Source organism: Gopherus flavomarginatus, chromosome 6 (assembly GCF_025201925.1).
Source record: "Gopherus flavomarginatus isolate rGopFla2 chromosome 6, rGopFla2.mat.asm, whole genome shotgun sequence".
Classification (NCBI taxonomy): Eukaryota; Metazoa; Chordata; order Testudines; family Testudinidae; genus Gopherus; species Gopherus flavomarginatus.
Genome location: NC_066622.1, coordinates 102,279,305 through 102,306,278, shown reverse-complemented (window position 1 = coordinate 102,306,278; position 26,974 = coordinate 102,279,305). Strand labels below are relative to the sequence as shown.

The 26,974-nt window shown below is 40.6% G+C and overlaps 1 protein-coding gene across 2 annotated transcripts in view; it reads right to left on the bottom strand.

The window, feature by feature from the left end:
• Positions 1-26,974, bottom strand: part of PCDH15 (protocadherin related 15) — a 1,406,570-nt gene that overhangs the window by 504,322 nt on the left and 875,274 nt on the right. For both annotated transcript variants that reach the window (XM_050959272.1, XM_050959271.1), the window contains one exon: positions 5,124-5,284. In XM_050959272.1, the coding sequence (XP_050815229.1) occupies positions 5,124-5,284 (161 nt within the window). The remainder of the gene's footprint in view (positions 1-5,123; positions 5,285-26,974) is intronic.

Here is a 26,974-nt window from a genome sequence, read left to right as displayed (position 1 = left end):
TATATTTTTACAAGTCATTCAGAGCTCAAGATAGAGCTGTTTCCTATACGGCAAGCATATTAAGAGACAGTCTTTAAGAAATGCATAATTTACTTGATACAATTAAATAGTTACTAAAGCTGTGTTACAATGTCAACATATTAATTCATATACTTGAAAAAATCCCCCCAAAAACTTAATTCCATAAAAATGATTTGTGATATTGTGAAAAAATGGGCCTTAAGTAAACAAGGGGTGATGTCTTTCTGTTAAATCTCATCTTTGGATTCCTACCATTCCTATGTGGCTAGTTCTCAGGATACTCAAGAGACAGCTTTTTTTCCCGTCTCTATTATTTTCTGTGACAGCAGCTGTGCCCTAGTGAGGACCTCTAACTAACAGTTTCTAGATAAAGTAGAACCTCAGAGTTACGAACTGACTGGTCAACCACACACCTCAGTTGGAACTGGAAGTAGATAATCAGGCAGCAGCAAATGCAAAAGAAAAAAAAAGTCCCTCCCCCTCCAAAATCTGCATCAAATAGAGTACAGCACTGTGTTAAATGTAAACTAAAAAAATAAAGAGAGAGTTTTAAAAAAAAGATTTGACAAGGAAACTGTTCCTGGTCTTGTTTCATTTAAATTAAGATGGCTAAAACCAGCATTTTCTTCTGCATGGTGAAGTTTCAAAGCTGTATTACGTCAATGTTCAGTTGTAAACTTTTGAAAGAACAAGTGTTACAAACACTTCAGAGTTACAAGCAACCTCCATTCTTGAAGTGTTTGTAACTCTAAGGTTCTACCATACAAGTATCAGGAGATTGTCAGTGCATGACTCTTTACTCTGAAATTTGCTGTCCCTGTTGTTCTGACTGAGCCAAGGTATATTTTATCTTTTACATATTAGATAAGGCTCATATATTTTGCTTAAGGGTGCAGATGATCTTATAGATTTATCTATAGACTCCAGGTGAGCCTATTTATGTGGGTATTGATATTCAGTGCATTCTTCCCCGATCTCCATTTTACACAAGCACTCAGTATGTTGGGGGTGCATCTGCAAACAAAAATTTAACTTTAAAAGCAAATAAGAGGCCCAATCACCACACAGCTGCAGCCTATGTGACATCCTCAGGGCCATACAGGTAGTATATATGTGTGGATGCAGCCCACATAACACACAGAGCTGGATATGTGGCCCACTATGGTAAATAGGTTGAGAACCAGTGCCTTGGACAGTTCAGAAAAAGTACTCTGTTTGTTCTCACAAATTCAATCAGTTGAATCAACTAAGATCTGCTCCACCATCCTCAAAATTGTAAAACAACGAACAACTCTGGAAACAAGCTAAACCCAAACTTTTTAAAGCGTCATTTGTTTAAAAAAAATAAATTTAAAAACACATCACTTATTGCTCTTATGTTATAAACCGACACGTGCTAGGGCTCCATCAGATGAGAACTTACTGTGTGCTGTCTATGGACCAGAAATTCATATCTCAGCTGTGGTAATAGGCAAGACACACAGTATAAATTTCCATAACTTTTGATCTCTGAGTAAGTTTCACTGAATATTCATTTGTGTGTTGGTCAGAGAGACAGGCAAAACAAAGGAGAGAAACAGAGAACGGGTGTTTCCAGATTCAGGCCAGGTGAAAATCTAGCAAAAACTGATTTCATCTGGATTGCAAAGAGTAGTAAATTGACATGAAAGGGATAGATGGGAGATGGAAAAATTGGAAAGAACCTCCGGAGGATTACATTAATTTACTGCAAGAACAAAGCTGTACTTTTCAAGTACAGTGGGACTTCAGTTTCTGTTGGATACCCAGTGATTCCTATACTAATTTGATTTTCAAGTTCAAATAAATCCCGAAAATTCAAAGTTAAAAATCCATCCAAACTATCAAGTTTTATACAGTTTTCAAATGGAACACTGCCAAATATCTAATGTTTTTCTAGATTTTGTATTGTTTCAGGCTTTGATATGAAGGGTTTGCATGACTCCAGTTTTGAATGTTTAAGAAAACCTAATGAGCTCATTAAAAAAATGTAATTATTTTTTACATTAAAAAAATGCAGCCCGAGTTTCTTCAGAATTCCATGGATCTTACAAGTATTCCTGTTTCTGAAGAGGAGATGTGTGGCAGGGCTCTTGATGGAGACAAGGATCTTAAAGACATGAGGGGACCCTTACCTAAATGTTTCCACTGGGATTTTTTCATTTTCTTTAGATTTTGACTTACATGAACTCTCAGACTGAGGCCACATGTATTCTCAAAATATTTCTGTTCCCATTCAAAGAAATTTGTGAGGCAAACATGAGGAATTTCACTCCATACTCACACTTTTGTATTTGACCATTACTAATATTACATAGTTAACTGTAAAACAAGCAATAGATGGCACCAAAATCATAACAGTAGAATATGCTGGACATATTACCAATAAAATAATGCATGAAAAGCCTAAAATAAAGTTATATCCACTTCCCTTGTAGTGACCTATTTGTTTCTCTTAAGAATGTTGCCATGGTAGAGAATTAACATAAATTCATAGCTCTATAAACCACTTTCAGCTGCAATCAAGCCACAGTTAACCAATATAGAACAGCAATCAGGTCAGCAAGTTCTCTGACTAGATAGTGTATGGCATATGGAAGGTACAGGTATTCACATTACATTTTGAAAGGCATGTTTATCAGTCTAGGCTAGGTCTAAATATAGTCACCTCCACTTCAGTTACAGTATATCCCTGACAAGGAAGCAGTGCTTTTCAGAACACAACTTTTATAATTCTGTAAACAGAGTTACTTTAGCACAATCTGGAAGCGCTATGGTTATAAATAAAAACAACAGTCTAAATCTCAACATAGCGCTGACAGAGCTATGCTAAGTAAAAAGGTTGAATCAGGACTTCTTTCTCAGTTTTCAATATCCACATGAACAAAGATCTTCAGCTGGTGTAAATTGGAACAGCGACTTTGATTTCAGTTAAGCAGAGGATCTGGCTCTAAACAGTACTTTTTTGCAGAATGTGAAATTTTAAAATAACCCAAAGGAAGAGAGAAGAGACTAAAACCAATTTGATTTTAAAAAGAAATCTGTTTTTTATAAAATCAAGTCATTGCACCAGATGACAAAGTTCAAATAAATAAGTCTGTATTGAACAAAGTGCGTTTAAAGGGACACAGTGAAGGAAAATAATAGGGGTTGGTTTTTATCTATAAAAGCCTATGTGGTTTAGATCATGGCTATTTAAAATACTCTACCCTCCTTTAATGTAATCTTTGTGTGCTGTTCTTAGTGTCCAAATTCACCCACTTTCTGGGGTAGGTAGGTATTGTTCACTTAAACAGAAAAAAACCCTAAAACTTAAGTGTGCTGTGAGTTTGTCTTCTTCCTACAGTTTCTCTTTGGCCCTAGTTAGAGCTAATAGAACTCAGTGCGGTGAGCTAGGAAGAATAGTTCTGCATGTCTATGCTGGCTCCTAGGATGTCAGGTTCTATTACAGTCTGTCTCCTTATATTCTGTCCAAAAACTGAGCTTATATGAAGCACGGGGGATGCTCCAAGGCCTATCTACATATTTCTTTGTCCAAAGAGATTATCTAAGAGGCGCTTGAGTTTCTTTGTTGGGAAGTTGGTAGAGTTCTCTGTGCCCATTCTGCTGTGTGTTTCTTTATGTGACTTTGCTAATTACGTACAGATGCTTAGAGAATGTGATGGGTACACTTTGCTAATGAAAAAAATTACAAAATAAGAAAAATTGAATTAAATTAGGCAAATTTATATATGTAAATTAAATCAGGGATAATTTAAATAAACCTAATTACATTTCCTTATTACTCTGTTTACTTAATGCACTTATTTCACTATACAAAATGAAAATAAGCTAGTCATTTGGGACCTAATCCATGCCCATTGCAGCCAACAGAAAGATTCCAGTTGACTTTAACAGGTTTCAGATCAGGCCCTTTCACTTCCGTCTATAGTCAGTTTTGAGTTGATTTTACATTCACAGTTCCTTGTATTAAAACACTGCTACAATGACTGGTGAGAAAACATATAAGGGGGATACTGATTTGTTTTCAGGGGTATTTTTATTGAATGAATTATACATTAATGAAAACAGTCCAGTTGGCCTTAGATTTTGCAAAGGTTTGTTTTTACACAACCCAAATTTGATATGACAATGCTCCTTTAAGATGCATGAGGGCTAAACACAGAGGAACACCACAAGGTATAAACTGGTGTTCTGAGTAAGAACACAACACCTCAGATGTTTATTTGACTCTTCTGAGGTCCTCTTACATCTACATAATTGGGCTCTAAGTCTCACAAGTCTAGATTCTCACAATATTTTTTTTACTCCTTGCTTCTGGCAGGACTAGAAGTGCCCCAGGAGAGGACGCTCATGAGGACGGTATTTCAACACTTTTGCTTCCATCCAGAAACAGGAAGCAAAGCTATGTGAAAATAAAAATAAAAATGTGGAGGGGAGAGGAAAAAAAAATCAACCTCAATTTTTTTTTAAGTTGAGTTTAGGTCAGTTATTACTTTATTTTCACCAGCTCATATACCTCTATTTGACTGCAGTCTCAACTTATTTGTTGTACAATCTTTCATGCATGTACCTTGACAGACATCTGTAGCAGGGGACAAGATAACATCAGGAACCAAGTAAACTTGCCCATGTATCTTTTCTATATCGTCTAGAAAGAGAACTAGATGCATTTTTCATCTTCTTGAAATTATGATGTTTATAATAAACCTTGGACATTAAAAAGGGAGTATGCAACACTACATGGTACTTATTAGCTTGTTACTGAATGTATATTACTACCACACAGGTACAACTTCAAAATGTGAACTTCCCACCCTGTCGAATGTATTGATTATGTCCTGAAATACCATTAATTTAAAATAAATGCAGAGATATCTTCTGTCCAACAACATAAAGGATAACACCTCGTATGTCTATAAAACAGCAAGTCAGAATGTTTCTGTTTCCTGGATCCTGTTACTACTTCACTTATTTTTTTCTAGTAACTCTTAGCAAACTTTCCATTTCTAACTATTAAATGCTTGCCTCTCTGGTCCAAGATTTAGGAGGGGAAAAAAAATCTGGGAAATAAACAAACTAACATCTCTGTCCAGAAGTCGTCCAGTACTGTTTAGGTACAGCCTCTGGCTGATGGGATCCAGAATCACCCAGTAATCAATGTTGTCCTTCAATGATAGTTCAATAGTGGGATCAGTCCCTCCTGCTGTCCCTTTTATCAGCATACTGTCCACTAGGATAGTGCCTGCAAGAAAAAAAATGGATAAAAGAGAATACATTCATATATGTGTACCAAAAAGCAAATTTCAATGCATTTGAATAATTCACTTTCATTCTAGTTCTTTTTTTTAATTAAATATTGCAGATTTAATTGGTATGAAAAAAACATTCTACCTCAAAAGACCTATTTTGGCTAACTACAATGTAAACTATTTTAGGGACCTCTGAATTAAACGCTTTATAAAAAAACACTGCAAGTTTTACCTTGGTGATTAGTCCCACTATCTAGGTCCTTATTTTCTGTTAACATCATGATTCCCGCTGCTCCCCCCCGTTATCTATCATCCAATATTATCATGAACAAAGGAAAATGCAGTAACTCCTCACTTAAAGTCGTCCTGGTTAATGTTGTTATGTTGCTGATCAATTAGGGAACATGCTTGTTTAAAGTTGTGTAATGCTCCCTTCTAACATCATTTGGCAGCCGCCTGCTTTGTCTAACGGTTGCAGGAAGAGTAGTCCATTGCCACTAGCTGGTGGGAGCTTGGAACCAGTGTGGACCGGCAGCTGGCCTATCAGCTCCCTCATCAGCTCTCCACTCCCCAGGCTAGCAATTGCAGCTGCCCCTCCTCCCACTGCCATGTGCTGCTCCTGCCCTCTGCCTTGGAGCTGCTCCCCAAGACTCCTGCTTGCTGTGCTTGGGGGGGGGGGAGAAAAAAGGGGGCTAATGTCAGAGTGTCCCCCTCCTCCCTGCTCCTGCACCCTGCTTACCCCATCTTCCATAGAGCAGGAGGGACACATCAGGGCTCAGGAGGGAGGGAGCTTGCAGCAGCTGCAGTACTTAAAAGGGAAATACACATATCTCCCTCCATTCCTGCTGCCTTGTAGATTGAGAGAGTTAACCCTTGAGGACTCAGCCAATTGCTAGTTCATCATTTAGCAGTAAGGGAAATATCCCACCCTCTGATTCCTCCACCTCAACCAAGCTTCACAATCATCATCACTGTATACTAGTATTAAATTAAATTGTTTGTTTAAAACGTGTGGGTGGGTGTGTGTGTGTCTCTCTCTCTCTCTTTTGTCTGGTGAAAAAAATTTCCCTGGAACCTACACCCATCATTTACATTAATTCTTATGGGGAAACTGGATTCACTTAACATCGTTTTGCTTAAAGTTGCATTTTTCAGGAACATAATTACAACGTTAAGTGAGGAGAGACTGATATTTCAATTCAGTGACTAAGGCTTCTGATAGAAAGAGTGCATCAGAAAACAGAAGACAATAGAAAATATAAATAGAAAAAAAAGAAACAAAATGTAACAGTAGCAATGGATAGTATGTCTACACTGCAATGTAAGCTCAGGGTTAGTAGAGCTTGAGTTAGCAGACCTTGTATTTGCTAACCTATGGCTTGAGTGTCTATATTCATCTGTAACCCCAAGTAGGATGGATGAACCCTGGGTCCCAACCTGTGGCTCCAGCATCTACACTGCATTAAGAGAGCCTGAGTTCAATCACCCATATCCCAGATTTGCTAGCACCCTCCAAAAATGTGACCACTTTAACCTTTTGTTCACAGAGTAATGTGGGAAAACTTGACTATCCACCAAACTTGACTGTTTAGAAGAGAAAATAAGTTGGCCCTTTGGATTAGGGGATACTTTTGGCAGACTCCCAGAGGACAATCCAGTGAGGCTGCATTCATACTGAAAAGGAAAAGCATTTGAACTCTGGGTGTCAGCTTGACTTAGGCTTGGGCCCTTCATCCCCATAGGGCGCTGGGGCTCTGGGTCTCAGCCCTGGGTTAGCACAATGCATATAGAGACAGAAGGGAGGGAGATTAGGCTTGACTATGCGTTCCAAGCCTGGATTTACACTGCAGTGTAGACATAGATACAATATCCATGGAAAGATTTCATTTTTTGTGGAGATCCATATGAGAAAAACAAATTGTAGCATAAAGAAATAAATAATGAGACTCTACAAAATAAAAGCACTGCAATTTTCCCCTCTATTATGCAGCATTTCTGTGGCATTCAATTAGTATCATACATTAGTTTAACACAGATAATCTGTTTTCACTCTTTCCCCGCCCCCCCCCCCCCCCCACAAACCCTTTCTTTCTCTTTTGGTTAAATTATTGCCTAATAGTTCTACCTAGTTAGCAGCTAGTGTGCATTACTTAATTAATTGAATCCAGGTGATGGAGAATTTATTTCATTTGATTAACAGTTAAAAGACTAACTGCCCTCACTATTGAAAATTTTACACTTGAGGTGGCTGGCAACCCATGCATTTGCCTAAGCCAAGAAACCTACAGAAATCAGCCCTACGCAACCTTGGCCTTCAACAAAGGAGGTAATAATGATGACAACCGTTAAATATTTGCATCTTACTTCCAGTTTGAAGCTACTCGATCTTGTTATACATTTGTCTACTAGATAAAAAGTCCTTTAAAACCACATTATTTGATTTTAGATTTTTTTTAAGGCACCCAGCATTGTCCACTGTTGGAGCTGTTTGGTCTTAGGAATTGGCATAATAGAACATGCCAATGTTCTTAAAAGAAACTTTCATTTTGCATTTTTATATAAATCCATGATAAAGGCATTTGAGATTTCTTGCTAAATTAAAAAAATTTGAAAATAAGCCTTTTAATAACTATCATTATAGTATTATCTTCGTATCTTATTAAGATTCTAACATTCAATTTCTGTTCCTTCAAATGTTTAATCATGTTAGGTGCACACAGCCTGCTTTTCTCCTTAGGTTAAAATGCCAAGTAGATAACCTACTGACAATAAATCTAAAGACACAGAAAATATTTTGATGCTATGTTTCTATAAGTGCAAGCAGAGAGGCAGAAATGTTTTCAAATACCCAGAATGCACTAGTTTGAAAGTAACTTACATGATTAGTCTAAGGTGGGTTTTTTTTTGTGCACATCAAAAAAACAGAACCGCAATGCTCAAACTTAAAACCAGTGTAGTATTTCAATAAATCAGAGTAGTCCACTGATTTTTATGGAACTTACGCACTCTGTCTTGTGGATGGTATGTGGAGATGGTAAGACTGGGATTTTTAAATCTTTAAATTAAAAATATAGTGCTAGAAGGCTGTAATTAGATTTGCGTGTGTGATTTTAGTGCCTTAGCACATGCCCTGAATGCTGTGGTATGAAAGTGGGAAGGTGACGAATTTCATGGAGTTTCATAATGATTACTGTTCTGTGTCCCAAAGGTTTGAGGTATGAGATTTCTGTGAAGGAAGGTTGGAACACCAGCAAAACAGACAACTGGAGCACACTCTCCTACAGTCACAAGGCCTGTGATTACAAGTCATGAAGGCTCAATAGAGTTAACTGCCAAACAATGAAGCAACCAGATGGACCTTTTTACTTGTATGGCCTGGCCAAAGAAACAGTTTGAGGCAAAAGGAAGACTTCTTACCTACACCCTAGAAACAAAAGCCATTAACATATTAAGTAAATGGGGTCATGCATACAGAGGGAGATGGGGCTTTCTCTGGATCTCAAGAGCTCCTGGGCTTGCTTCAGTTATGTAAATTGGACATGTACTGTTCCAGTAACTCAACATGGAAGATAAATAACTTATCTTGTAGCAAAGCATAGGATTAGATGAGTCTAATATGCATGTATGATATCCGTTGTTTTAAAATCATTTTCTCTTATGCATGGTTCTATTTGCTGATAAACCTACTTGTTTTAAGAAGGCTGTTCATCAACGTATCTCACTGGTCACATGTTCCAAAATGAAGAAAACAGGTGTTGATAATAAGTGCACAATAATAAGTGATTGGCAAAGATGGGATATTGGACTCTGATCCCAGTCTAAGGGTACGTCTATACTACCCGTCGCATTGGCGGGTAGTGGTCGATGTATTGAGAATCGATTTATCATGTCTCGTCTGGACACGATAAATCAATCCACTAATCAATGCCCGTACTCTGCCTTGGCAGGAGGAGTAAGTGGAGTCGACGGGGGCATCATGGCAGTCGACTCGCGGCTGTGAGGACGGCCAGGTAAGTCGAACTAAGATACTTCAACTTCAGCTATGCAAATAGCGTAGCTGAAATTGCGTATCTTAGTTCAACCCCCCCCCCCACTAGTGTAGCCCAGGTCTTAGAGTAGGAAAATGGCGTAGTTCCACTCCACGACTGGGAAGGAGGGCTCAAAGCCTGACATTAGAAGGGGCACATAGAAAGAACAGAAAGGAAATGTGTGCAATCAGTCCTATAACCATGACATGGAATGTATGGGAAAGGGTATTAATGTGGTTGAGTGTTGTGTTGGTAGTAGGCTACTGCTTGTAGAATGGTATTGTGTCAGATGTGAATGTTGACTTTAAATAAATAATAAATTATGTTTAATGTGTGTATTTCTGTATAGCAACACACCTGAACCACCATAATTTTAGGTTAACAGGTTTTTATTAGTGGGAATATACAAAGGAAACATTGAAGCAAAAATAAACTTCCATATGACATTACTGCAAAATTGTTATGAATGAGTTTAAGCATAAGAAATTTTTATTGGCCTGAACCCAAAGCCAAATGAAGTCAATGCAGCTCTGTTTATGAACTATTATTTTACCATCAGTCATATGAAACCTTTAGGACATTTCTGCATCTCTGGCGGCGTTTGCTGAGGATAGCAAATGTGCCACTGATTCAGCAGAAGTCAACTGAAACTGAGTTGTTTCAGCTGACTTGCCTTTTCACTTTTTGAGGATTCTCTTGAATCTTAATCTACCAGATAAACTTTAATGGGAAATGCTATACATGAAGCAAAGCCCAGGGGGAAAGGTTTGGCACAAATTTCTAGAAATCAAATTATACCAAGTTTTGTGCAGCTGAAAATTCAACATTCTTTATTATAAAGAGTATATGTAGACACAACTGAATTACTGTCATTGCCACAGCCAAAAGTTACTGCATTTAAGCAATTTTTTATGCATTTAAAATCAAAACTTATTTCATTTAGCCTAGGTATGGCTAAAGGAAAAAGTATCAAGAAATATGCAAAAACAATGCGGAGTCCTTGTGGCACCTTAGAGACTAACAAATTTATTTGGGCATGAGCTTTGGTGGGCTACAACCCACTTCATCAGATGCATGGAGTGAAAAATACAGTAAGCAGGAATAAATATACAGCACATGAAAAGATGAGAGTTGCCTTACCAAGTGGGGGGTCAGTGCTAATGAGGCCAATTCAATCATTGTGGATGTGGCCCATTCCCAACAGTTGACAAGAAGATGTGAGTATCAACAGAGGAAAATTTATTTTTTGTAGTAACCCAGCCACTCTCAGTCTTTATTCAGGCCTAATTTGATGGTATCAAGTTTGCAAATTAATTCCAGTTCTGCTGTTTCTTGTTGAAGTCTGTTTTTGAAGGTTTGTTTTTTTTTTGTTGAAGAATGGCCGCTTTTAAGTTATTGAGTGTCCAGGGAAATTGAAGTGCTCCTCTACTGGTTTTTGAATGTTACAATTCTTGATGTCTGATTTGTGTCCATTTATTCTTTTGCGTAGGGACTATCCGGTTTGGCCAATGTACATGGCAGAGGGGCACTGCTGGCACATGTGGCATATATCACATTGGTAGATGTGCAGTATATCATATGAATTCACTCCAGTGGATTAGGAGGCCACATTTATAAGTTGAAGTAAAGGATACAAGGCTGGACTGAATTTATGTAATAAATATAGATGGTGGGAAAAAAGAAAACATTGACCAGCCAACCACAAGAGGTGAAATTGGAATGAGTAACACTTGTGGTTCTACTATAAGCATTTCTAAGCACTCATCCCTGTAGAAGCTGTTACATGACTGAGAAACAAACTAAGTTTAGCTACAGCAATCGAGCCAACAAGTATGATCTAGTTACAGATGTAAGACTAATGAAATTAAGACCTATGGACTCTTCCCTTGGAATTTCTCAAAATTCCAGGGGAATCCAATCCAATTTTTCAATTTAACCTAGATGGACCAGGGAACCTGTCCACTCTAACGAAGAGCCACAGCTCTACTCTGAAGCTAAACAATCCCATGCCTACCATTAGACCATTTAAGGAGAACTAGCAAATTCCCCCACTTCCTTTTCTCTTCTCCAGGCTTCCCTTATCTGTGTTCGTGTGTACATTTAGAAAGGGAAACTGATTTGACAAACTAAATATGCAGTGTTGTAGCCATGTTGGTATCAGTAGATTAAAGACATACGGTGGGTGAGGTAATGTCTTATTTTGGACCAACTTCTGTTGGAGAGAGAGACATGCTTTTGAGCTTACACAGAGGCCCGAGGAAAAGCTCTGTGCAAGCTTGTCTCTATCAACAACTGAAGTACGTCCAATACAAAATATTACCTCACCTACCTTGACAAAGCAACAACTTTGGAGGCAAGCTGAGCACATTGTATATGTAACACTGTTTGCACTTCCATCATTTAAGAAGAGGGCTAAGAAAGAAAAGCTGGTTTTGTAACTTGCAAAATAAATATGAGATAATGAGTAAGGAACCCCTGCCACTGACACCCAGCAGTTTGACACTAGAATAGGTCAGCCAGAGAAGGAATGATTATTAGTGAGAAAGGTAGAGGGTGTGACGATTTTATACAAATGCTATATATGATTCCATGAAATCAACTTTTTTCCACAAATTTACCATAAACACAGAAGCAAATCTCCTATTGACCTTAGGAAGCTAATTCATAAGACATTTAAATGGGAGAAAATAGACATTTTGCATTTAGATTCATTATGAGGTTTTTGACAGCTATTTTTTGATGTAATTTAAAGATAAAGTGTTGACTCATCTTTTGTATATAACCACCACAAGATCTTAAAACGTATAATTAAAAATGAAGATAATACTCCATGGGTTACTGATGAAAATTCTAAAAGTCAATGGAGTAGATACTTAGCTGGTGTGGATGAACTGAAGTCAATGGAACTATGACATATTATACCAGCAGAGGATCTGCTCCACTATGAGATGACTGGTACACTTCATGGTTCTTGATAAATACACTTGATAAACAGATGCTAATAATTAGGTATACATTATCTGTATTATTTATACAGTAAAAGCAGCAAAGAGTCCTGTGGCACCTAACAGACATTTTGGAGCACGAGCTTTTGTGGGTGAATACCCACTTTGTCAGATGCATGTAGTGGAAATTTCCAGGGGCAGGTATATATATGCAGGCAAGCTAGAAATAACGAGGTCAGTTCAATCAGGGAGGATGAGGCCCTGTTCTGGCAGTTGAGGTGTGAAAACCAAGGGAGGAGAAACTGGTTCTGTAATTGGCAAGCCATTCACAGTCTTTGTTTAATCCTGAGCTGATGGTGTCAAATTTGCAGATGAACTGAAGCTCAGCAGTTTCTCTTTGAAGTCTGGTCCTTGAAGTTTTTTTGCTGCAAGATGGCCACCTTAAGGTCTGCTATAGTGCGGCCAGGTAGGTTGAAGTGTTCTCCTACAGGTTTTTGTATATTGCCATTCCTAATATCTGATTTGTGTCCGTTTATCCTTATCCGTAGCGACTGTCCAGTTTGGCCGATGTACATAGCAGAGGGGCATTGCTGGCATATGATGGTGTATATTACATTGGTGGACATGCAGGTGAATGAACCGGTGATGGTGTGGCTGATGCACTAAATGCATCTGACGAAGTGGATATTCACCCACGAAAGTTCATGCTCCAAAACGTCTGTTAGTCTATAAGATGCCACAGGACTCTTTGCTGCTTTTACAGATCCAGACTAACACGGCTACCCCTCTGATATTTATACAGTAATTCATCTCAAAGCAACTCACTTTGATACAGAAACTGGTATATAATACAAGCTATAGCACCCATCCTCCACTATGAAGTATGCAGCTGAAGGCTACTTGCATAGCTCTTGGGGCTAGATCATGGCTTAAGCACTAGACAGGATCATGTAAACAAAATACAGACACCTTTGAGATGTTTAACACTTCATAGCAACACTATAAAGGAGTTTGTAGCAAAAAGTGAGGAAGAACATATCATTGAAACTGCAGAGCGAATTTCAATTAATCAGTATGGGCTATACGTATTAGCTTCTAACACAGAGGTGGGCAAACTACAGCCTGCGGGCCACATCCGGCCCATGGGACCGTTCTCCCTGGCCTCTGAACTCTTGGCCAAGGAGGCTAGCCCCCGGCCCCTCAGTTCTCCCTCCCCTGCAGCCTCAGCTCACTGTGCCACCAGTGCAAAGCTCTGGGAAGTGCGGCGGCGAGCTCTTGGGGCAGCGCCGCTGCAGAGCCCAGCCTGACTGGGTGCTCTGTGTTGCACGGTGCATGGCTGGCTCCAGGCGGGCGGCATGGCTGCCTATCATGGTGCAGCCGCGCCGCCAGCCAACGGTGCTCCAGGTAGCACGGTAAGGAGGCAGGGAGTGGAGGATGGGGGTTGGATAAAAGGCAGGGGAGTTCGGGAGGTGGTCAAGGGCCAGAGATGTGGATAGGGGTTGGGGCGGTCAGAGGACAGGGAATAGGGAGATTGAATGGGGGCAGGAGTCCTGGGGGCAGTCAGGGAGAGGGGTGGTTGGATGGAGCAGAGGTCCCAGGGGTGCAGTCAGGAAGGAGAGAAGGGGTTGGATGGGGCAGTTGGGGGCAGGGGTTCTAGAGATGGTCAGGAAGCAGGGGGGGTGGATAGGGCAGGGATACCAGGGGGGCAGTCAGGAATGAGAGGAGGGGTTGGATGGGGTGGCTGGGGGCAGTCAGGGATGGGGGTCTCGGGCAGTCAAGGGACAGGGAGAAGAAGTGGTTGGATGGGGCAGGGGTCCTGGGAGGGCAGTCAGGAAGGAAAGGTGGTGTTGGATGGGGTAATGGGGGGCAGTTAGGGGCGAGGGGCAGTTAGGGATAGGGGGATCCAGGAGCGGTCAGGGAGAAGAGGTGGTTGAATGGGGTGGTGGTCCCGGTGGGGCAGTAAGGAAGGAGGGGGAGTTCGATGGAGTGGTGTGGGGCAGTTAGGGGCAGGGGGTCCAGGGCGGTCAGAGGACAGGGAGCTGAGGGAGTGGATGGGGCGGAGGTCCAGGGGGGCCATCAGGGTCCAGGGGGGTTGGATGGGGCAGAAGTCCCAGGGGGCTGTCAGGGTAAGAAGCAGGGGGGTCAGATAGGGGCGGACCACGCCTGCTTGTTTGGGGAGGCACAGCCTCCCCTAACTGGCCATCCATACAATTTCTGAAACTCGATGAAGCCCTCAGGCCAAAAAGTTTGCCCGCCCCTGCTCTAACACAACATTTCTTGTTCTGAAGATTGAACAGTATTCTCTTTCTTTTATGCATTTATGTCAGAGTGAGTCAAAGCTCAGTGAAGTCAACAGAAATCTTCTGCATCATGTTCTTAATTCATGTCAAGTGAGGAAGTCCTATCTTTAGAATGTATATCCTTCTACCTAAACACAAGTCTGAATTTCACTGAAAAACAAAACAAATCATCATCAAAAAACTTAATTTTACCAGAAAGCTTATTATTATATATTGAGTACATTTTCAAAACCAACTACAATAATTCACCCTTCTCAATTATTATGACTCCTATAGAAAGCTACTCTGTATCAACAGGGCCGGCTCCAGGCCCCAGCGCGCCAAGCACGTGCTTGGTGTGGCATGCCGTGGGGGGCACTCTGTTGGTTGCCGAGAGGGCGGCAGACGGCTCTGGTGGACCTCCCGCAGGCATCCCTGCAGAGGGTCCACTGGTCCCGAGGCTCCTGTGGAGCATCCGCAGGTACACCTGCGGGAGGTCCACCGGAGCTGCGGGACAGGCGAGCGGCAGAGCAACTCCCGCGGCGTGCCGCCGTGCTTGGGACGGCGAAATGGCTAGAGCCGGCCCTGTGTATTAACATACCAAGAGTTTACAAGTAGCAACACAACAAAGTATGAACCCAATCAACTAAGACTGCACACTCGCAATAACCACTCATTTTCTCAGGCAAACTGAAGTCTGAAGAAATAATTCAGGGAAGTCCAGGTTCATCTCTATGTTACACCAATCAGATTTTAGCAGAGTAAACCCTCCCACCTATGAGGAAGCATAAGTATGATACAGAAGCCATGTGGCAGGATCTCATTTATGTAGGGTGGAAGAACAGCCTCAAAGAATCGTGAAGACAAAGAGGTTTTAAAATATTAATTAAAATAAAAATTGCCCTCCTATTTGGTGATAGAGGATGGGAAAAATGATCTGCTGGCAGTAAAATGGTGCAGCTCTAATTCAGCATTGCTCTTGGAGATCAGAAATACATAAAGCTGTGAAATCTCTCTGTCTACTGTTCACAGAAGTGAGGACCTGCTACCCAGTCTTCTTCCTAAATTTATCCACTACTAACCAGGATAAAGAGGAGGAGGAAAAAATGCAGAGGAAGCTCTTGGAATGGCATTCTGTCATCTGTTGAAGTAGTTCCGGCAATCCATTTGTACAAAACATTAGCATTAGCTACAGAATATGTGTTGAACCTGGCATGATTCCAGCTCCCTCTGTTGCAAACTTCATCATTCAACGAGCCCTGAACAATGCTCCTGTTTTCTGTTTAAAAAGAGCAAATACGCATATGAACTGCCTTAAATTTATTCTGAGTTCCATTGATTACAAAATTATTTGAAAGAAGGGATTTTTCTATTAAAAATAGTAGTAAGTGGATTAACTGAGCTGTCAGTTGCTTACTTTGACATTCTATATAGTTTTCACAGCTAAACCCGCATCATATATTCTATATCTCCACATTTGAAGATGCATTTCAGTAATGCAAGGTGAACTGAATAGAAATAAGTTGAAAATCAATGGAAAATGAAAAACCTATTTACAGAAAGTGTATTGTGAACTCTGTTCTGCCTTTACTTAAGCTTAAGGTAACACTTCATATAAGAAAGAAAATATGACACTATAAAGACACATATTGAACTACTATATTCTCTACTCAAGAATTAAGAGTACAGGACCTTGAGATACTTGCCAGGCACATCTCTAAAAGTGGAGGTGGCAACACAAAAGGGATATATAACTATATCTTATCCCAAACTGAGCTACCTAGAATATTGTCCTTTCATTACATTTTATACTTCTTTAAAGTTAAATATGTTCAGCAGCCTTTACTTCTTACTGTACAAAAAAGGAAGGGAAGCTCCAGAAGAAAATGGGCACCTCAAGCCTTCACAGAAAGGGATAGGACTAAGTGAAACGAAAACAAAAAAAAAAAAGGTGTATGCATATTTATAACTCAGAATTGAGGGGGTCTTGCTTTAACCTTGGTCTGTTCAGAAGTCTAGCACTCAGATTCTGTGTTGCACCTCTAGAAGGCAAAACACAGAAATACACAGCCCCTATGCGATGCTACGCTATCTTTATGGATCATCCAAAGTCAGGGCAATATTAATTTTCCTACAGGTCCTATATCTATTGAAGAATAAATTTCAAGTGGGAGGAGCAGTGTCTGGTGTAGTCATAAGCTGGGAGAATCCCTGCCAGAGGGGACTTAGTGGTGCAATATGTAGAGCCCTCCCACAGTGGTTCCCAAACTTGTTCCGCCACTTGTGCAGGGAAAGCCCCTGGCAGATCGGGCCGGTTTGTGTACCTGCCATGTTCGCAGGTTTGGCAGATCGCGGCTCCCAGTGGCCGTGGTTCGCTGCTCCAGGCCAATGGGAGCTGCTGGAGGCAGCGCGGGCCACTGGGAGCCGCGATCGGCTGAACCTGCTGAGGCAGCAGGTACACAAACTCGCCCGGCCTGCTGGGGCTTTCCCTGTACAAGTTTGGGAACCACTGCCCTACCAGATACAAAATTTGTATCTGCATCCAATCCATGATCAGCAAACATGGTCCATGGATATTCACATCTGCAGATATCTGCAGATTTTCAGGGCTCTAGCAATATGTCTCTCTCCATGGAAAGTGACAGAAGCTGTCAAACTCTCCTGCAATTATTACATTTCCCCAAATTTCAACAAAACCCTCAGAATCATATCCGAGGATTAACTGCAAATGTCATAACTGTCATGCATTTCTCTAGAGTACTGTAATAGACTGCACTCTTGTTATGAGGAGTTCCTTTTAAAAAAAAAGATCATAGAATCATAGAAGATTAGAGTTAGAAGAGACCTCAGGAGGTCATCTACTCCAACCCCCTGCTCAAAGCAGGAGAAACATCAACTAAATCATCCCAGCCACGGCTTTGTCAAGCCAGGCCTTAAAAACCTCTAAGGATGGAGATTCCACCACCTCCCTAGGTAACCCATTCCAGTGCTTTACCACCCTCTTACTGAAACAGTTTTTCCTAATAGCCAACCTAGATCTCCTCCACTGCAACTTTAGAGCATTGCTCCTTCTTCTGTCATCTGCCACCACTGAGAACAACCAAGATCCATCCCCTCTGGAACCCCCGTTCAGGTAGTTGAAGACTGCTATCAAATCTCCCTCACTGTTCTCTTCTGCAGACTAAACAAGCCCAGTTCCCTCAGCCTCTCCTTGTAAATCATGTGTCTCAGCCCCTTGTTCATTTTCGTTGCCCTCTGCTGGACTTTCTCCAATTTGTCCACATCCTTTCGGGGGGGAGGGGAGGACTGGATGCAATACTCCAGATGTGGCCTCACCAGTGCCAAATAGAGGACAATAATCACTTCCCTTGATCTGCTGGCAATGCTCTTACTAATGCAGTCCAATACGCCGTTAGCCTTTTTGGCAACAAGGACACACTGCTGACTCATATCCAACTTCTCATCCATTGTAATCCCCAGGTCCTTTTCTGTAGAACTGCTGCTTAGTGAGTCAGACCCCAGACTGTAGCTGTGCATGGGATTCTTCCATCCTAAGTGCAGGATTCCGCAATTGTCCTTGTTGAACCTCATTAGATTTCTCTTGGCCCAATCCTCCAATTTGTCTAGGTCACTCTGGACCCTAACCCTATCCAGTGTATCTACCGCTCCCCCCCAGTTTAGTGTCATCTGAGAATTTGCTGAGGATGCAATCCATCCCATCATCCAGATCATTAATAAATATGATGAACAAAACCAGCCCAAGGATTGACCCCTGGGGCACTCTGCTTGATACTGGCTGCCAACTAGACATCGAGCCATTGATCACTACTTGTTGAGCCTGACAATCTAGCTAGCTTTCTATCCACTTTATAGTCCATTCACCCAATCCAGAATTTTTTAACTTGCTAGCAAGAATACTGTGGGAGACCATACCAAAAGCTTTGCTAAAGTCAAGATATATCATATCCACTGCTTTCCCCATATTCACAGAGCCAGTTATCTCATCGTAGAAGGCAATCAGGTTGGTCAGACATGATTTGCCCTTGGTGAATTCATGTTGACTGTTCCTGTTCAGCTTCCTCTCCTCCACGTGCTTCAAAATGGTTTCCTTGAGGACCTGCTCCATGATTTTTCCAGGGACTGAGGTGAGGCTGACCAGTCTGTAGTTCCCCGGGTTCTCCTTCTTCCCTTTTTTAAAGATGGGCACTATATTTGCCTTTTTCCAATCATTAAAATAGATTACTTACATAGCGGGAACTGAATGTACCAGTATTGCTAAACTGAGAGACGGTGCAGCTCTCTAATCTCAGTATCTGTCCCACGTCCAACCTTGCTGCTTCTTGTACTTCCCTTTCATGGCCAGGTTTAGTAGTCACCCAGCATAGGTCTGGGGCAGGAAAGGAATTAAGAAGAAGGATCCCCTTATTTCAGGCCTCTCCATCATTCAATCTCTTCTATTTGTAGCTAGATCATGACACTCCCTTTTTTCATTAGCCTCCTATTTCACTTCCCAGTTACAGCCCTTTTCCATCACTAATCTCACATTCTCTCTAACTGTTATTCTTTCAACTTCCATCCCCTAAGTGAGACCACTCTCCCACTCAGGAGTGAAGTCAGGAAGCCTGGTTCATTGTAGATTTGAGGTTGGCTTATAGATTGTAAAATAAAAACAAAACTTCTTCAGCATTTAAAAATATTTTAGCAAGATACGATGACAGGAATTGCCAAACGAGATCAGACTACGGTCCACCTTGCCCAGCATTCTGTCTGACTGTGGCCTGTATTATGTTCACAGTATGCACACAGAAAAGCTAGAGAAAAGCATAGATATTCTTGCTGGAAGGCTGCAGTGTAAAATGACTTTATTTCTTAAAATTCAGAATTATAACACGCAAGAGAGAAAACAGGCTTGCTCTCTAAGACAGAGGCACAACTCCCTCCGCTTGCTTGAAGCTGACTCCTTCCAGACAGACACTGATCACACACTTTCCTAGCCTGCAAGGAGGGCCAGGAAATTTCTTATAAAATTAAAGTGCCACTCTACAATTCCAACACAATTTTTAAATAAACTATAGCCTGTAACAGATGTTTAAAGGGCAAATGTAACAAACTCACAGTAGGCAGATGTGGGATAATCTTCCAACTCATAAAAGGTTCATCCTAACCCCAATAGTCAGTGATTGTCCGAAGTATGAAGTTTTTATCCATAATTGTCTGTTAATAATTATAACTCTGGATATTGTTATCCATATAAACATCCAATCATTCTTTGGCACTTACTAAATTCTTGGCTTCAATGGAATCATGTGGCAACGTGTACCACAGTCTAATTATGTGTTCAGTGAATAAGCATTTCATTTTATCCATTCTGAATTTCCTATCTTTCAATTTTATAACATGCCCATGTGTTATGAGACAGGGAGAACAGAAGCTTTCAATCTCCCTTCTCTGTGTTAGCTTTTATCACATCCTCCTTAGACATGTCCTTTCTAAGGAGAATAGTCCCAATCTTTTCAACCGCTGAGATTTTTTCCATGCTCCTAATCATTTGTCATTTTTTTTCAGAATCTCCTCTAATTCTGCAGTATCTTTACTAAGATGGAGTGACCAGTACTGTGGATACAGCATTCTAGATGAGGATTGGACTAGTGATTTATATAAAGAGAGAATATTTGAAGGATTATTCCCAATACCATTCTTTAGGAAACATTTTTTTTACTTTATACTGCAGCTATACATCGAGTACAGGTCTTCACTAAGATGTCTGCAATGATGCTCAAGTATCAGAGGGGTAGCCGTGTTAGTCTGGATCTGTAAAAGCAGCAAAGAGTCCTGTGGCACCTTATAGACTAACAGACATATTGGAGCATGAGCTTTTGTGGGTGAATACCCACTTCGTCGGATGCTCAAGTTCCTCTTCCTGAGTTGATACAGTCAACACTATCTAATGTTTATTTAGCAACATTGAATTTCTTCTGCCATCACCCATTCACTTAGCATGGTTAAGTCCCTCTGAAGTTCCTCTCTGGATTCAACATTACCCCAACAGAGAAAAACAAATATTTCAAACTTCACATTCAAATAGTATTTATCTATTTATTTTTTTAATAAAGAAATGATATGTGTTTTTTTTTCATGTTTCTGGCTACTTATTAAGACAGATCTTATATCAGCTATCTCTCCATTTCAAAACCTACAGTCCCAGTTCCATCTCTTTCCATATGGCCATATCTGATTAATAGAATTTGAAAAAAATATTAGGACACCATTAAAGAGACTGTAAACAATAAATTAACTCTAATGCTAAGGGTCTTACTGCTTAGTTAATTCACTCCATTTTGTACCACTTATTTCTTTCCCCTGGGTCTAAAACTGCATTTTTACTACTGAATCTCCTCTCATTTCCTTCAGTCCTGCTCTGTTCTAGTTTTTCCAGGTCACTGATGTCTTACTCTGCAGTCTTGTATATTTGGGACTGTCTGTAAATTTGACCACAAGAGAAATTCATAAAGTAGCCATGTAAAAAACTGTGGGATTTTTTGTTTAGCTGATCAGTAAAATCTCTGGAAACCATACGGGTGTCCTTGACTGGATTTACAATAAGCAGAAACTACTAGCAGAAACCATCACTACTTGACAGCTAAGAGCTGCTTCACCATTGCAGACCCTGGAATTGCTCTGCAAGCAGAGGAATAGTTGATTAATCAAAGTGTGAGAATTATTCCTGTACAGAAATGAAAAATAACTTTAAGACAAGCATGCTGTGAAGATATAAGGCCTGGTGCCCCTCACCTCACAAAATGTAAGTCTTATTTACGGTTGTCTTCAACACCCAGGAATGCCTCTCGGAGAAATCCTTCTCAGTGACATTTCAATTCCCAGTGGTAATTGGGGGGAGTGGGAAAGGGAGGGAAGGAGCTGAGTTGTCTCAGGTATGAGGGGAGCTGGGGCTTCCAGGGCAGCTCACCTAATAAACTGTCCTACAGACAGGACTCTCAGGCTTCTAAGGCTCCTCCGTCGCCTGGAAACCCTGGGAGCCATCATTCTCTAAGCTTCCTGGTAGACTGCCAGGGCTCTAGGAGCCTCTGAAATGCTTTGAAAAGGCTGAAGAGAAATATTGTTTCAACCTTTTCTAAATGAAATTTTGCAATTCCTGTTCCACAGGAAATTAGGAAATTTCATTATTATTTTTAGATTTTTTTTATTTTTTTTTTTTGCAGTTTCAGAATTTCCCAGGAAATGGGAAATCCAGTTTCCAGCAAGCTCTAATCAGAAGAATCATGAAAAAAATCAACCACCTCTTTTTCAGATTCCTATGTCTCAAAATGGTTTCTCTAAATCACTTCAAATTTGGGTAAAAGTTACCTAGGGCCCCTAGATGCAAAATCTATAGAGCAAATACCATTTTGGGGAGGATTTCACCAAAGCGGCCAGAAGCAGGCTTCTAGTAGAAAGAAGGTCTCAGACTCAACTATGGAGGCTCTATCAATTCTCCACAATACAGTTGAAAATTGAGGCTCAACTGGGGCTTTAATAATAGTACATATGTACAAAGACACAGAAATGCACAGAAAAAACTACAGGCTAAATAAAATTATCTTATATAAACCACAAAAACTATCAAAACAGATACAGTCAGAAAAGGTTAGACATTTTAAAAGTGAAGTTATTCATTTTCCTTACAGAGATAATAAAATTCACAATCTAGCATCACCAGTAAGATAAAAGTCTTCAAGCTATTCTAACATTCTTACTTGACTCATTTCCAGTAAGATACTTGCTATAAACAATTAATGAAGGTAACACAACTACAACAAGAATAGGTGAAAGAGATACAACATGGCCGACTCTGATTAACAGCCTTTTTATCAATCAGAAAATTTGAAACATGGGAAAAATAAGTAGAGAAATATTTTTAGCACCAGAAGCTTCCTTGAAGTTTCTGCTACAGTTGGGTGGACTGTGGGGTAAGAAACAAAAAATGAAGGTGACTGTACCCCTGCTCTTGCTATGATGGTCAGCAGATGAAGGGGAAATATCATTTACAATGTTTCATTAAAGAGAAAATAAGGTTATAAATGTAGAGGAAACCCAAATTTTGTGAAATACGAAGAAAGGTGAAAGACTAAGTGTCCTTACCTAAGAAATTACAATGGTGTGAGTGGAGCACATTAGAGTCTGTAAGAAACTCAGAAAATGAACAGCTTCACAGATTTTTTTTATCAATGGTAACTGACACCATGTTATGATTTCTTCATTTCAGAAAACAAGATTATTGGACATTTATTGTGATTGGGCCTTTCCAAATTTCCTTATTCAAAAAAAAAAATCGGACAAATTCCATGTGTATTCTGTTTCACTTCAAGGAGCAGCATCTAATCAGACTGTTAATTTTCACTTAAAATACACAAAAAACTGGAAGTGTTCCCCTTCAAATTTTCACTAAGACAGGAAACTAGCATAACTGGCTGATATAAGTCTGGGAGTGCAAGACAAATATTGAAATAGTGACTTTTCCAAATATTATGGGCCATTTCAGCAGTAAGTCTGTGTGTAAGGAAGTTTAAGTGTAATCTGGTGCAACTGACACTTTCTTCCACCTCTCTAAAATGTGTTTTTAGATTCCATCTACGCTCACTCACGTTACCATTCACTTAATGAATATCTCCACTCCTCCATTGCCTAAGAGGAGGGAGGCTTCGTCTGAGCCAGAAGGGAAGGAAAAGCTTTGGCTCCCTTATGTATTACACCTCCCCCACCTCTCAGTTTCCTCATCAGCACTGACCCTCGTTGCGGACTTGAGAAATGGAGGAGTGGGTCTCCATAGCTGATTGGTCCAGCATAAGGCTATTGGCTTCAGCACACACAAGGGGAAGTTCATAGGCCCTTCACCTTGCCTGGGGCACCATTCTGTACCTGTAAACAAAGCTGCTGTCCTTGGGATTAGAGTAGAACCAAGTTTTAGGGCCCTGCCATGGGCATTATGCTAGGTGTATTTTTTCCCATTTTGCCAGTGTGGCGTTCTTTTTGCCCATCTCCCCCTCAGAACGCAGAGGGCCAATGATTATGCTGGGTTGTAAAATTAATTTAGTCGCTACTTGACAGGTGCCCAATGCAGGTATTCACTCAATAGTGAGTTCAGGTTTCCTGATAAACAGTTTAAGAGAAGTATCAGAGGGGTAGCTGTGTTAGTTCGGATCTGTAAAAGCAGCAAAGAGTCCTGTGGCACCTTATAGACTAACAGACGTATTGGAGCATGAGCTTTCGTGGGTGAATACCCACTTCAGTAAGAGAAGGTGATCTCCTAAAAAAGTTGGGAAATAGGGTTAGTACTCCTAATGTCTGGTACAGCGAGGAGATAACATCCGCTTCCCCATCCCCTAAACCACATATGAGAGTGGTTGGGGTTCCAGCAATGTTGGGGCAAGGTTAATGAGGTGTATAGTGAGAGGGAGCTAGTGGCAGTTTTTCACTAGGTGGTACAGTTTACAAATGAAAGATGACCTGCACTGGACAAGTTACTACCAAACGGTTCCCAGATGTATTACTTCACAAAGCTGTGGCCTAAACAATATTCCTGGTGTTGTGTCTTTCTTTCTGTGGTGTAATGTACAAATGCACATTTATACCTCACCCCTTTTGGAATTGGTCTGCTGAGTCTAACTGAGCATAAGGCTATCAAAGATGGTGTAATTTCTATGCCAAGGGATCAAGAGAAGGACATAAGGAAAGGGGAACATGTACAAACAAACTATTAGTAGGACTGGGCAAACTGAGGCCAATTCAAGAAGCCTGTTCCCTATGTTAACTGACAGTTGCATAATTTTTTTGCTCCCTAGGCCTTGTCTAGACTAGTGTTTACAGGTGTGCTAACATGTTTTAAGAATGTAGTGTAGACAAGACATGCTGCCTCTAATGTTCTAAACTGGTTGAGTTAACGTCTAGGAGGAAACCATGTTCTTCTCTAGCTAAAATGAATTTTTTCACATTCTATTAAAATACCTGATTTTCATAACTGCACATGCGCTAAATACATACACAGTTTGTGCTCTCCATTAGAAAACAAAATTTCTGTGACCACATGCATTATGTCTAGTAACTGCAAGCAAAATGACCTGCATTTCATAAAGGAACCATGTTCCCAATAATATCAGAGGACTTGCATCTAAATATATTAACACAACAATCTCATTCTTATTTCAGTTGCCATTACACTGTTGTCATTTGTTTCTACTGATTACTGAATTTATGCTTCATCTGACAAGCCACCATCATGCCGAGGGAAAGCAGTAGTGATTTTCAGCTTTGGAACTAAAAAGGGTACAGCCAAACAACAGCCAATAACTATCGATTTAGAACTGTCCTTTATTCCACAATAACAATACACCAAAACTCCCTCCACCAATATCATCAAAAGACAATGTTATTTTCTAAATGTTGTAATACTGTACCGGAACAGAAGAGGCAAAGAAAATACAACAGGAACAAGATGCAGGAGCGGAGAAGAAACAGGACTGGGCCAGGGACATGTTGGACAGGACAGGGCAAGTGGGGCCACGCTGGGCAGGGGGGAAGGGAATAGGCAGAAGAGTCTATGCCCACTAGAGCACTCCTTTCCAGATACTGGAATGGAACCCAAGATTCTTGAGTCTCACCACCTCTGCTGTCAGCAAATATCTGTGCAATCCACTTGCAAAGTGTATATCTCATCCTTCTCTAGGGTTCATTCACACAGACAATGAGAAACTACTACTGTTATCAGTCTGTGAGCAGAGGTCTGTGTGGTGGATCTAAAGATTTCAACCCTGATGATGAACCACATGGGTGTCAAGATGATGCCATATGATGGAATATCTGGGTTTTTTTGGTTTGTTTTTTAAACCTAGGAAATTACACACACACACACATTCAAAAGAACATAATTAAAGTTGAAAAATCAAGCACTGAAAAGTTAGGTAATGCCAGAATTAATGTTTCCTATGCCCCCTTTGTGGATATTCATCGTGACACTGTCTTCAATTACATGATCACATACTATTTTCCCCCAGTATCCATCTTGTGCAGCGCAAAGGATGGACCTGTTCTGCGATCTGATCAGGGTTACTTTGTGACGGAGACCGTTGTGTGTAGGTTCCCGATTCATTTGCTGAAAAAACTGAAAGGTGTGTAGTGAATGAGACAGGAGGAGAAAGGTAACTGTCACCACACTTAAGCCAGATGAATGATGCTCTGGAGAACTGGATTCTAGCCCAGCCTCTGTGCCACTTGTCAAAGTCACTTAAACCATTTTTTTTCTGAGGTGGTCACTAATTGTATGTTCCATGTTTCTTGGGTGCCCAGCTGAAGACAATGGGGTCTGCTTTGCAGAAGTGCTGAGCACTCCCAAATGCAAGTAAAGTCAGTATCAGAGGGGTAACCGTGTTAGCCTGGATCTGTAAAAGCAGCAAAGAGTCCTGTGGCACCTTATAGACTAACAGACGTATTGCAGCATGAGCTTTCGTGGGTGAATACCCACTTCGTCGGATGCAAGTAAAGTCAGTGGAAGCTATGCTCAATATATATGAAGTGCTATGCAATGCGAAGTACTCTGAAAAAGCACATCCTAGTAATCTCAAATTAGACATTAATATTAGTGGATAATTTTGACTAATCTCTGCATCTCAGTTCCCCATCCATAAAAAGAAAGATATGATCTGGAAAATTGTGGTTTTACAAATAAACGTCCACACTATTCCCATCAAAATCTAGTACTAGCTGTTTGGCTTCAGAGCTCACCAGCTCTGTCCTCTCACCTCTCTTTCCTCACTCTGTGTTTCATTTAGCTTATCCATCCTACCTAAAGCACAACCTCTGAAAACAAAAATCATGGCATTAACATGACAATTGCTGCCACCACAATTACTGCTCTGCTTTTCCCTACCTTTCTTTTGGCTTGTCTGTTTAAATTGCAAGTTCTACACAGCAGGGGCTATCTACTGCTGTAATGTACAGTGATCTTGGTTGGTCCATAGGAACTACTATAATAAAGGTTTAATAAATAATTTATTTCGAATAGAGACTTCTGATATGTCTGTAGGCAGTGAATGGAGACACTGCTTTTCACACTAGAAGTTTGTGCTCATATCTGGGCATAGATTACAAGTAGGGTTGGGAAAACCAGACCAGACAAAATTAGGCTACTTCCACCTTTTCATGTTCCCTGTATGTATAAATATCTTTTTGCTATATGTTCCAGTCTATGCACCCGATGAAGTGGGCTATAGCCCACGAAAGCTTATACTCAAATTTATTAGTCTCTAAGGCGCCACAAGGACTCCTGTTCTTTTTGCGGATACAGACTAACACGGCTACCACTCTGAAAAGTGTAATTCAGAGCATTCTGTTTGAAACTGCAGTGGGGTGGGGGAGACCAATCTGTAACAATGGCTGAA